The sequence below is a fragment of the Epinephelus moara genome, chromosome 13 (assembly GCF_006386435.1).
Source record: "Epinephelus moara isolate mb chromosome 13, YSFRI_EMoa_1.0, whole genome shotgun sequence".
Classification (NCBI taxonomy): Eukaryota; Metazoa; Chordata; class Actinopteri; order Perciformes; family Serranidae; genus Epinephelus; species Epinephelus moara.
The window spans coordinates 14,258,541-14,272,639 of record NC_065518.1 but is presented as its reverse complement, the minus strand read 5'-3'; the positions used below and the strand labels follow the sequence as shown (position 1 = coordinate 14,272,639).

The 14,099-nt window shown below is 40.0% G+C and overlaps 1 protein-coding gene across 1 annotated transcript in view; it reads right to left on the bottom strand.

The window, feature by feature from the left end:
* Window positions 1-14,099, bottom strand: part of LOC126399584 (testican-2-like) — a 109,383-nt gene that overhangs the window by 31,826 nt on the left and 63,458 nt on the right. The window contains exon 3 of the mRNA XM_050059662.1: window positions 12,101-12,146. Coding sequence (XP_049915619.1) covers window positions 12,101-12,146 — 46 coding nt within the window. The remainder of the gene's footprint in view (window positions 1-12,100; window positions 12,147-14,099) is intronic.

Below are 14,099 nucleotides of genomic sequence, written 5' to 3'. Positions count from 1 at the left end.
GTAGACCTGGTTTCAGCTGGCGAGCTTTTAGCGCACCTTCAGCGAAGCCTTTTGGCACGAAACTGTCACTGCGCCAAGCTGGACCTGTCGACACCTCCCCCTGCTGCGCCGCCACACCCATCTCAGCGCACCTCGGTCTGCCAAACTACCAAACTGAGCGCGCCGCGGGTTGCGCTGCTTGAAACTAGCTCTGCGTGGGGTTCGCCACCCTGCGCCACCCTGCCCGGCGCCGGGAAACTAGAGCCCACAGTGTGAAAGTACCCTGTGTGCGTTGGTTGTTGACGTTCTGGGATGCCGTGTCAAGTTCTGCCTGTTACATGCATTGTCTTCTTTCAAAATACACTTGTGTTTTCACAGGAAATTTAATGTTTACATCCGATCCTTTCAATTTCACAGGAAATTTAATGTTTACATCCGATCCTTTCAAAATAAATGTACTATGTCAGTACGACAGCGCAAATTGATGTTTTCTTCCCTCTAACAACAAACACATGTGGCTGGGTTTAGGTAACAAAAGCATGTGGTTAGGTTTAGGAAAAAAACAGGGTCTGGCTTTAGAACACCGTTCTCTCGGGTGAAAGTCTGTGTTTGTTGGACCCATCCATCACCCCTCCCGCCTGCCCAAGTCGGACTTTTGCTGCCTTAACTTTAGCTCTTGTCCTGCCCCATTTCCCCCTGACATCGCCTGGCACCATTAAACTATAACGGCAATCAGCCGCGTATCATGCTGACGTTAGAGGACTAGCGCCGGATTTTGATGACTTCGGAGTGAGACCAGTCTCCCAAGTGAAGCGGCGATGGTCTGCCACAGAGAAAACCCCATAGTTTGGCAGTCTACACAAACCCTAGCAGGAAATACTTAATAATCTGATGGATTTTTGTTGGAAAAATGATGCATTTTTGCAACATTTTAAACACCTACACAAAAAAACCTTAACAAAAATAACTGTAACATTGCACAAAAACATACAATAATGGGAAATCTTTGAAGTCATGCTGCTTCATCATACCTCATCATATGACGGGTCACAAGACTTGGTATTAAATCAGCGTCTTGATATCTTTTATACTGTTTGAGCTATCACAGCACACATTTCATGCTTGTTTTGGTCGTATTTAGGCTTTTACATTGATTTGTGATTGGTGAAATGAGTCAGTCTTTCAAACTATCACCAAAAAGTCTACACAAAAACAAACTCTCATGCTCAGTGTTACTGTCTCTGTGACTGGACGTGGTTTTTGAATAACCAGCTAAAAATCACAGTAAAATCTGACCAAAATTCTAATCGACTGTCAATTGTTAAATGAGCTCTGAAACTCTGAAAATCATTTCCACAGACTGACGCCGCCCGCATAGCAGATGTATAAACATCTCACCAAAGAAGAAGAGCACAGCAAGACAGCTATTGTGATCGGTGGAAATATTGGACTTGAAACATTAGTTTTGCCCCGGGAAAACATTTTATCATTCTGGGCAGGCAGAAGAAAAAGATATCTGTGAGATCAAGAAAATATCTTTGAAGACACAACCAGCAGCTGGATAACAAGTAAAAAAACATACAGTGCCACACTACATCACTGCTGCAGAGGGTGTGGATAAAGCAGGTTGTCACCAGTTGTCAGGGGTGAACGGGGATATTAGACTGGGTGCAGTTACTCTTCAACACTGCAAGGTCTTTTAAGATTCCCACAATTTTCTGTTGAAGTTATGCACCTGCATTCATAAAAATTTGGCATTTTTATCATGATTGTCATCAAGTAGGTGCATTTTGATGCATATATAAGGCTGTCCCGTATACCAGATTTTTAGCATCAAAGCTTCAGTAAGAAATATTCACAGTTAATCGGAGCTTTGACGGGGTCACCCTGGTCACACAAAGCTAGCAAAATGAATACTTGGAAAGATGGTCAGCCTGTTCCACACAGTTTTTTAGGTGATTTGCTAAGCTCATTGTGGATTTTATACACACCAGTTTCCTTTGGAGCATCTGGCACTTGACTTTTGGGGGTCATCTTGCATTTCTTTTAACAATTCCAGACACTTGACATTTTTAACATCTTGCTAACGTGTCTTTGAGCCTGTCACATGTGGTCAAACTGTTCCGGTTTCAGAAGGGCTGGACTGCTAATGATTAAATGAGAGCAAGTCGGAGTCACAAAACTATGACAAAGTTTAAATGTCCTTGTCTGCGAATAACTAAAAATAACAAAACAAAACAAACATTAAAACAAAACGGAGCATTCAAATACTGATGTTACGTTACAGTGTGCTCCATGCTTACTCAGACAGCTTGTCGGACCATCACAAAGGGGCCGGCTTAGCAAAAAGTCAATTAACATTTTGTGGCTGCCATTTACAGAAAAAAAAAAAAGCTTCAGAGTGGATGTAAAATCAAAGGAGCAGTGATCCACGGAGGAGACAAACTGTCTCCTTGCCTTGTGATCCTTCACAGGAATTCAGAATAAACTCAAGTGAGCTTCAAGAAGGATGATGGCGTTTGAACAAATACAGCACAAGATGGCTACAGCCGAGTATGACAGCAACATTTAAGAAATAACAAAGAGGCTAAAAGGAGTTTTTAAGGTGATTTGCCAAGATCATTGTGGATTTAATACATAGCAGTTTCGTTTGGAGCATCTGGCACTCGACTTTTGGGGGTCATCTTGCATTTTTTTTTAACAATTCCAGACACTTGACGTTTTTAACATCTTGCTAACGTGTCTGTTAGCCTGTTACATGTGGTCGAACTGTCCTAGTTTCAGAAATACTGGACTGCTAATGATGAGAGCAAGTTGGCGACACAGAGCTATCACAAAGATTAAATGTCCTTGTCTGAGAATAACTAAAAATACTGGATGACTATTCAAATACTGATGTTACGTCCATTACCATGGCAACAACTGAAGCTTTAAAGCATTTGGGTCAGACCTGATACGAATACAAATTTATTTATCTGTAAAAAAATTAAGTTACTAAAAAAAAAAAAAGGACTGCTCGGCAGTTGCATTAAGGTTTTCATTTCATTTATTTACATAGGAAAGGAACTGAAAGTAAGATTGTGTGTTAGAGTTAAACCTGGCAGTTGAAAACTGGTTTTCAGCAGGTTCCTGTTATGCAACAAAAACACATCGCAATATAGAATAAAAACAGAATCAATCAACAGAGGCAAAACAACAAAGTGTAGGCAGCTGCAAAGTAAATGCAGAGTAGCAGAGTTTAGTCGAGTATAAAATAGGATATGGGATTTAAATCCGTGGTTGCAGGTATGTCCTTCCATCATACAGTGTTTATGTGTGTTTGAAATGTGTATTAGTTAGGTTACCGTGGATCCTGTAAGCTCTGTTGTATAGTCTTGCTATTGGTTCAACGGTTTCCTTTGTGGTGAGCGACCATATGGGGAGACAGTAGGATATTGTCGAGAGAATTACTGCATGTAGGTATGTGTCTGAAACAGCAGGGGTGAGATATGCTCTGATCTTCTTATAGACATACAATTCCCAGTTGAGCCTCTTTATTAGGTTCTGAATGTGGTGTTGATAAGTGAGATGTGAGTAAAGGAATATTTAAAGATATTTGTAGGTTTCTGTGATGGTTAGTTTGTTACATTTTGGTTTGTTTAAAAGGTTGAAACATGATACTGAGGTTATTTATGCCAAAAATGATTGGCAGGAACAGTAGGAGCTACAAAATGAGCAGAAAATCCCACAGTTCCTCTTCACAGATCTACAGATTGAAGAAACCGTGTATGATCAACAATGGTTCCCAAAATGGGAGCTCGTAGAGCAGGACTCCAACTTTACTAGCATAAAAATAAGCTGACAGCACCTAAAATGATTGAGCCATATCAGTTAACAGTCAAAAATAGGGACATCAGTGTCAGTTAACCCATTGACTGGTAACTATCCAGTTAATATTAAGGAAAAAAAATGCAGGGAGACATAATTTTGGTTTGGCTTTCCACAGACTCACCGTAAGCTTCTGCACCACATTAAAAAGCGCTTTTCATTTAGATATGGTTAAATGTTAAAGTTTCCTGATGTATATCTCTTCTTTAATTTTATTTCTGTTGGCTTTGCTGACAGGAGGTTAACATGCGGAAACATAGTGCCTACTGCCCATCCTCTGGTCTCCACTGGTTAGCTAACGTTAGCCCTGCCTGCTCTGCACTGCGTACCAGCCACAAATTTGCAAATCCTCGGATAGCAAAGGAATGACCCACCCTACGTGCCCCATGAATAGCTAGTACTTGTTGCCTTCATTGGTTGGATTAATTAGAGTTAGGGTAAGAACATCAAGACAAGCCAAGCAGGGGGTAAAGGTTGGGTTAGGGTTAGGATTTGGGTTTCAATTAGGGTGCACTGAACTGGGGTTCGATCCCCAAGCAAAGGGTAGACCACCGGACCTGAAGACAAAGGAAGAGGCATGTCCACTTTTATTTCTGACTGAGTGGTGGGTGACTGAGGGGGAATTCCCGGTCGAATTTGTGGTTATGATGGGGGTGTAAGAATGATGATGTTGGGTTATGGTAAAATTGGGGTGGCTTACCATTAAAAGTACTGGTTGCCTTCATTGGTTGGATTGATTAGGGTTCAGATGAGAATGTCAAGGTAAACCAATCGGAGGGTTAGAGGGTAAGAGAATAAGACAGAGTAAGGGGGGCCATTTCTTCGCTATACTAGGGTTTGCAAATTTGCGTACTGGCTGGATTGGATAGGAGCTACACACTGTGTCATGTGACTGCAGTTGGTTCAGATCGAGGTCGGAACACGTTCTCAACACAAATGAACCGCACCAGAGTTCATTTGTAACCGGAGCGAGACCACCTCTTCAAGAAGGTCTTAGTCTGGTTGTTTTGGTGCGTACCTGAGTGCGACTACTGTGTTCCCACCTGCTCAACCAAACCGCACTTGGGAGGCAAAGGAACTTGAGTTTGATTGAACCGAACCAAGCAGGGCAGATGTGAAAGCACCCTCAAACTGAAGAGTAGCTCAACTGACCTACAGACTAACATGCATAACTGGTCAGAAATATTCTCTGTGCGTAACTTATTTATGGTTAACTGTTGACATCCCTAGTCAAAAAGAAAATAAATTAGTATCAGTCTGTAAAAACTGAATTATAAATCGGTTCATCTAGATTCCACCTCTCAGTGGGGAAGAAACTCATAAAAAGACGCAGCGTTCAGACTCAGCACAGAAGCTCAAAGACAGACAGCTGAATGAAACGTCAAAGTCGTTCGATATAAAAAGATTTTGTGACCACTTGACTTTTATTCCCCTCGTCTGTTCCAACAGGTATTCTGCTCCGTCATGATTTAATCCCAGTGGCTGTGACGATATCCAGACTGTACTGCTGCTATTTCTCTTTAGATCTCAGACATGAAACACCCCAAAAATCACCCCAAACTGTCACCATACATCTCATTTTGACTATTTCTTTACAATAAAGAGAGCAAAGACACATCTCATATTTTCACATCTCACATCAGTTCTCTTGGGTGAAACTCATCACTCAGGTTTTCCTCAGGCTTTCTTCTGGTTTATCTTACAGAGACTACATTCTGTTGGTGGATCCTCTCAGAGTTTAAGGTTTAACATTTCATTTTGTTAACATCAGTTCCAGGCACGGACCATATACTTTTATTGGGCCAGGGAACAGAAGTGTATGGTTTTTTTTTAGTGGTGTAATATACCTTTAACTAGAACCACTTTCTCCTGTGCCTTTTTATTATTTTCCGGCCACGGAGCAGTTGCTGTACCTGTCGTCTGCTCAGACAGAAACCACAGCTGTAGACTGTGCAGTGAGCCGTGCACTGTGCAGTCTGAATATATGAGGAAGAATCAAATAAAACTAGAAAGCACTCAGGGGGCACACACCGGTATCAAGGCTCTACAATCCTCTCTACGTATTAGTTTGATAATAGAAAATATGGATCTGAATTTGGATAGTAATACTCAATTGGTGAGACAAAACAATAGATGCATATCTAATTACTGTCCAGGAATATGCTGGACATGGCTGTACATAAGGATGAATGGCAGCCTTTAGTTTTGGAGAATATACCTTCTCTGAGAGTATTATCATTTTGGATGATCTTATAGCCGTTTACATTGCTGAAGCTCCACCTGTAGATGTAATGTCAACAACTGTTGGCACCATATGTGCATGGTTCATCTACATTTGGTTTAAACTGCAAAATACAATACAGTTTTTGTGGCTTATGTCACAAAGGCTTTATCAGATTACTGATATAGAGGAATAGAAAAAGCCAAATGAACAATTCTTTCAGTATATATTTAGTGAAGAGTGGATGAAAACTGTAGGAGGGAAGGTGGAAAATAGTTTTGCAAAAACGTACAATAACTGACCGCCATCCACCCCAATTGATACGGCAAACGTAGGGTGCTTTCACACCTGCCCTGTTTGGTTCGGTTCAGTCGAACTCAAGTTTGTTTGCCCCCTAAGCGTGTTTCTCGAGACCTTCTTGAAGAGGTGGTCTCAGTCCGGTTACAAACAAACTCTGGTGCGGTTCGTTTGTGGTGAGAACGCGTTCCGACCTGGATCTGAACCAACTGCAGTCACATGATACATTGTTTGGGTTAAACATGAGCATGTTACAGTCCTGGAGGATTATTAATGTGCACCTCCTCCTGTACTGCCTTAATATGCACATTCAGCACATCCAATGCATCAAAACATTGTTTTCTAGTTGGAGCAGCGCCTCGTTTTCAAACTGTATGGTTTGACTAAAATGAACAATGACAGCAATATAGTCCACGATGAGCAGCGCTAAAATCAACCTGCGTAGTTGTCCCTCCATTGTGACATTAGAAAGTGTTACATTCATCTTTATCTAACATTTTGTTTACTTCCTGGATTTTTCCCACATGGAAATTCGGACCAACCAAGAGCAGCTTTCTTGCGCAAGGCATTTGATCTGGTCTGCTTGTAAATGCTGTTGTGAGAACACGAACTGACTGTAGACAATTATGCAACTTGGTCACAAAATTACTCCCTGATTTGGACCGAAGCAAGACAACTCTAGGTCTGAAAGCACCCTTAGAAAACTGGTGTTTATTCACACACATTCAGTATTTACTGAGAAATATTAGCATTAGAAATAACATCAATTTGGAATTGTGTTTCTGGCTATCTGATGAATGTTAGTCCACTAGTGTCTCTTCTATTAGCTCTGTTTTTGGTCTCCACCAACTCCAACAATATTTGATCCTTTAGCTGCGAAATGCGCCACTATGTTCAGGTGCTAACTGTGTGTGTCAGCTGTTTGTTGCTGAGCAGGTAGTGTGAAGTGGATTTTTAGGGTTTTTTTTAACTGAAAACAGCTGCCTGTTGCAACCAAGACAAAGGTGATGAGAGTGAGAGTGAATCAAAACAGTGAAAACCCAAACAATGAGCTCCCCCTTTCATACTACACAGCTGTGTCTCATGTTGTGTTCACACCAAACGCGTATGAAATTTCCCAATGTGTTACTCGTGCAAGTTTGAACAGCATATAAAATCTCTGAATCGATGAATGAACTTCCACCAGGACTTCCTCAGCATCATCTGGCGAGTAATTTCCTTCGAGATAAATAAAATGCTGTTCAACTGAAGTGAATTGAATTGAACACATGTGTTGCTGAGTTTGTCTGGTGCAGTTCATGGCTCATGCGTAACCAGCATAGCTGTGTCGCAACTGATGCCTTTGTTGTTACCACAGTAACCCATGTCGATAGGATGGTGATGTCTGGACACACAGATGTGATCACTTCCACATACACCAGCAGACAGTCTGTCGTAAAGATCTAATTTGAGACACAGATCTAATCTGCCTGCAGGCTGATCATAGCTTCACAGTTCAGGAGTTTTTATGCAAATAAGAGAACTTCATAAACAGCCAAGTGTTATTACTGTTGGATGTATACCGACATAAAAATACCCACTTTAATATATACTTGTTAATTGCATTACTGTATGTTCCCATAGAAACACAGCTTGGCGTCTCTCTTATTGCTCCCTGGTTCGGCATCTCAAGATATCAAGTCTGCCTCCAAGCAACAGCCTCAGATCCAACACGTCCCTCACACAGTATTCTTATACAACTCCTACATGCTGAAAATGAAATCCAAATACGAGATTTAATTTGCATTAAAGATCAAATGTGTTTTCCACCTCGCCTGCGCTGCTGGTGGTTGTTGACATCGTGCTGCATTGAGAATTCAGTGCAGGGCCGGGACGTGTGAGGGCCATTATGGGTTTTAAATCCGTCTGTAATCATGTCAACAAAGGCGATGGGACTGCACCGAGCCTGTGTCCAATCTCTCTGAGATTATTATTATTATTATTATTATTATTACGCTGCCATCAAAAACTAATATAACGTGGCTGCTTGCTCATCCACAATCAGCTTTCTCTCCGTTGTCTGTGACTTCTCTACTGAGCGTGACGGCTTGCAGTTGGACAGGATCTTCCGTCAAAGGCCTTCATCAATTTGTTTTACATTCAGACTGTCAGAGTGCATTTAATGAAGTACTTTAGTGGTTCGGCACAAAAAGAAAAAAAAGAAAATCCGCAAAAGACCTGCCAAGAAACAGGAGCACATGTCTGAAACCGAAAAGATTTAGCTGTGATGAATATTAAGAGCATGAGAGAGACGGGCTTTAAGTAAATTAGTTTCAACTGGATTTGCAATTACTGTCATCTTAGAAGACTCTTTTAAACCCTTCGATTTAATTGGTGGTCGCTGCGTTAAAGCAGCCTGCAGCTTTTATTCTACCACAATAGAGCTATGAAATTACTTACTTATAATTAGAGAGGATGCAACACACAAGTTCACCTCTAGTTCCTTTTTATGACGCATTACGTCTGAATAATTTCCTGCAGTTGTTGTACAAATGGAGGCATAATCACAGTCACAGTCAAAACTTTTCTCTTGGCAGAATTTATCGGCTAAAATAAAGGATGTCAAGGTCAAATCTGGCAGCGCCTCTGTTAAATCAGAGCAGTGGGGACCTTATTGTTTTGAAATGGCCCTTAAACACTCTGCGGAGCTGACGTCTCAATCAGCTCACTTACAAAAGCACCGGAGGTGTCTGAAGTCTCCCATTAGGTCTTTTGTTCTATCCGGGGCTCGCAGGTACACCTTGTCGGAGTTTCTGCTGTCTTGTTAAATTTGCAATGAAGAGGGCTCTGATCAATTAACTCTGCAGAATTAGTCCCGGTGGGAGTTGGGACGGGGACGAAATCAATGGTATTCAAATGAACATCGCCCACACTACAGCAAGCGAGGCGTTTTCTTGAGACTACATTAGTTATTCCCCCTGTTGTAAGAACAGACGGCTGGGATAACGTCTGGAACAGCTCCTTCTCACATCTTCCTCCTTTGAGGCAAATCTTCAACGTCTTTTAAGTGAGGCAGTGTGGGTGTGGCGCTACAGCCGACCTCCCACACTCACCTCGCAGCGGGAACACACTGCTTACCCTCAACTGACTAAAGCATGTATGAATAGTGTCTTCATAAGCCGAGCTGCAAAATGATTCATGCTTCATTATCTCCACCATAGAAGGGTGACCATTTGACTAGGTCAAACAGTTAAAATGTGATTTTTGCTGAAACAAGCACAGGTTCAGCTGAATGCAGCAAAATATTTTCAGTAGACTGAATTCTTTTAATTTTTACTTTTTTCCTGCTAATTTAATTTAATTCAATTTAACTCAATTTAATTTAATTTAATTCAATTTAATTTAATTTAATTTAATTTAAATCAATTTAATTAATCTGTATGGAGAGTTTTTAACATTTTTATTTATTTATTTTTAAATATATTATATTTTAACATTTGTAGTTTACTTGCATTTATGATGATCAAATATCGCAGATTATTCACCAGTAAGTCATATTTTGAAATAATAAAACAAACCCTGAATAATTCTGTCTCCTCATAATTTACTCTTGTAGCATAAGTTTTTTTCTTGCACAAAAATTTTTTGTTCAAACTGAACTTGTTTTCCCTTACAACTGTTATTTGTTGCTTTAGGTTATTCAATAATTAATATAATTAAAATATACTTGTATTTTTGCTTATTAACAGGTGCTGAATTCTCCACTTCAGTGTGCCAGATAATTAAACAAATGCTTTTTACACCTAATACCATAAAATATATTAATTCTGAGAAATGTTTAAATGATCTAAACTGTGGAAATATCCCTAATGGACAGCTTTATTGCAGCAATCTGCAATGCGAACTTACAATAACACTTTTTTCTGGCAAACTTGGGATTCTGGTTCGGGTAAAAGTAAAATAATGTATGTGTAATATTTCAGGGTACGATATTGCAACAAAATAAGTGATATAGTTTTACAGTTTGCTTCAAATATTCAGTAAAAACTAAACAAAAAATGATCTCTCATTTCTTTAGTTTGTGAACAACAGCAGTAACTCAGTGTGAGATTCAGGTTCTGTATACAATATTAATAGTTGAACAAAATAAAGTCTACCACACATTACACATTTAAACAGCTCCCAAATACAACAATTGTACCCTGGGATCTATATATTTAAATCAACAGGTGATTTCCTTCTTTTAGTGTTATTTTTTTCCACCTGGACCTTTATGCTCTGCCATTTCTCCTCTAATCATCACGCTGTAACCTGTGAATCATCACGCTGTAACCTGTGACAGGCTGTTATGATACCACAACTATCGCACATTCACATATATGTCGTTTTTTTTGTCAAGCTAGGAGCGTCACGTACACTGACTCCTGTGCTTGCATGGTGAGAGAGGAGAGGGAGAGACACTGTGCTGCTGCCAGAGGAGCCGCTGAATGAGTTCCCTCTGAACGCTAACTCGCTAAAAGACCGTGAGAAGTCCGGGGCTGTTCATTAAACATTCAGGACTCCACAGTTTATTCCACACTACTGAAGCTGCTCCTCTTTCTGGAACCACTGCGGAGTCAGTAATAATTCAGCTTTTAGCCATACTTGTTAATTCAGTGGGAACCAAGTCAAAATATTGCAAGTATCACGATGTGAATTTTCATTTCATATTAAAAATTATACTGGTATCATAATGAACGAGACGATATGGCACACCCCTGATTCTGGTGTCCTGCATTTTGTATGTCTGCCAACCACCCCGACCTCCTCACTGTGAATCCAGTGAGGTACATAAATGTAGTGTTTCATTAACCCAAAGTAATGTTCTCTGTGATACCACAATGCAATTATGAAAACAACTTGGTGATATACAAACATAATTTCTAGGAGACATGGTTGGTTTTTGTGGAAACTACTATACGCTTCATACAACTAGCAAACAGCATATTGTTCCCCGCAAAGACACTGCTGAATGTCTCAAATGCTTGGCTCAATACTATCATTTAAATTTGTAAGATTATGAAATATTTGCACTCTCTTAATGTTTTTTTTAATATGCTTTTTCATTTCAGTTGAATACAGTAAGACAATTTGACTGAAACACCATGCTTTCACAGTCTCCTCTCCTCCTCCACAGCTGATTTTCTAACAGTGAGATTTTTTTCTCTCTCTCGACAAGAAACAGACCCCATGGAGGTAAATGGAGCCTGGTGGGAGTTCTGAGTTGAGCCCTCAGCAACAAAGGCAATTATAGCAGGCTTTTCAAACTAATGGATCTGACTGAAGGCTCAGACTCTCCTTTCCTGAATCACAACTGTGTTCTCACCCTCCACAAGCTCTGACACTCCAGACCAGCGCTCACCACACACCGGATGACCTCAGACAACTGCTGCAATTAAGAAAAGCCTGCACTTCGATAATGTCTGCCGCACTGTTTCATTGTCTACAGCAGATGTATAAAGGCGGACAGCACTTAGCATTGATTATGCTGGTAGAATATGAATTACAGCACTGTTTTTTCTTTTCTTTGCGGTAGAACTGGCCATTTAAGTAAAGCCATTTAAATATTGAAAGTCTTTGCAAACGGTCTCTGCATATAGTACAAAAGCACACACTCAGACTGTAAGTGGAAAACACACTACACTTCAAATGAAACCACACAGCTATCCTCATGTGCCCACAGAAAAATCTTTTTTAATCAGATAAAATCAGACTTACTTTCATCAGAGCCCATGTTCTCCTCCATGTTTTTGATGTAGTCATCCTGGAAGGAAAAATATATTTGCATTAATGGGTTTAATAATTCATCTTAGGCAGCACAATAGAGGAAATGTGCTCTTGCGCTCATGTTTAATGAGAATTCAGAAGAGCATACATAATGGAGGAAGATAACAGAAAATTTGCTGCACGCCATGAATGACACTTTAAATGTGAGCGTGATTTTAGCAATTCAAATAGATTCAGCTCTTACGTTGAATAGATTGGTAAAAGCAAATTACAAGAACACAAAGCCTTTAGGATTTTTTTCAGTCCAAGGTCTGATTAAATTCAGTTAATTTCTGTGACTAATTTTTTACTCATCCCATATTCTGTTCATTTGCTTGATTGATTTATCTCTATTTCAATCTTTAGGTGAAAAAGAATAATAAAAACTAGAACTAGCAGTGTTACCAAGTGCTTAGAAAGCCTCAAAATAATGACCAAACCTCAAAAAAGAGATTGGCTTTCCCCTCAGGCACGTAATTCATCACAGCCGCTGTAAAACTTTGCCCTTTTGCTGATGACAGTCAATTATACCTTTTTAAATAAATCTTAAATTACTTTAAGTGGTGGATGGATAATAGTTTCTGTCGGGATAATTACACACATGTTCAGTCAATTTCCGTCCTCCTTGATTAATCAAACCAATATATGTTTTACCACTTAATGCTGCTGTGTCCTTTTCTCTTTTTTGTGCTGCTGCATCACTTAATTTCTCCTCCTGGGATCAATAAAATGTGCTCTTATCTTTGTTTTAGATTAAAATTTTCAACAACACACTAACAAATAATAGTCCTATTTTGTCCACCTCCTAATTAAAACAATAAATAGACCTTTCCTGGACTTTGGGGGGAATTTTAGTACAGACTTTAACCTTCAAGTGCCCTGCTAGGTCTGATGCACAGCTACATTTCAGAGCTGTTGTCCTTGTATGAGCCAGTGAGCAGCCTGAGATCATCAGGCCAGACGCCCCGGGCTGTTTTCCCCTCAAGGATTTATTCTGGGGGTGACTTTACCTCTGTGGGTCCCTGGTACTCAGTGTGAATGCCCTGAGAAGATCAGGCAGGCTGAACAGAGTCTTTTCATGAGGCTTTTTTTGTCCATTTTTGTTTATTTTTTTATTACAAACTACTTTTTTTGTAATATACTGTCAGTGTCAAAGGTTTGAAAAGTTATACTTTTTTAGATTTTTTGGGAAATACGCTTATTCGCTTTCTTGTTGAGAGTTAGACGAAAAGACTCAAATGCCTGTATGCTAAATAGGCTATGTAGCTGGAGCGAGCAAGGTGATTAGCTTAGCTTAGCACAAAGACTGAAAAGAGGGAGATATATTCAGCCTGGCTGTGTCCAAACCATGTTTTTACCCTGTGATTTTTGTGCAGATTAAAAAGAGAGATTAAAGAGATAATATAAGATCATAAGACTGTATAAAAATAATGGATGTGGCCACTGTGATGTCACCAATTTGAAGCCTGAAGTTTGGCATTTTGGCTGTTGCTGTCTTTGTTTTTTGGAGCCAGAATTGACCATATTTGGACGAGAGAGTGGAGCTAACCTTAAAGCTAAAAAAACACCAGCATCTTGTGATGTGCATCAAATGCTGCCCCTAGCACACACGTGGACGTGTCGCACTGCAGCTCTTCAATAGACAACCACGCAAAGTTATTACTACTTTTACTAAAAAATCTGTACTTCCTCCAGCTATGCATTAGCTTAAAATCACGTGAGGACAGCCCCTTTTTAAACTTAATTTATCACCTAAACTGCCAATCTTCAAAACTACGACTCGCCAGGCAATACTTTTTTGGCCATTGTCTTTATAATGACAGGATTGTGGGTCCTTTAGCTCGGGATATTTCTCAACCTCAACAATGAGTCACTCCTCATCCATTCTTCATCACACACGAGACACAGCAACAGCTGCAGCGTTCTCTTTATACATCAATGGTGAGGAGAG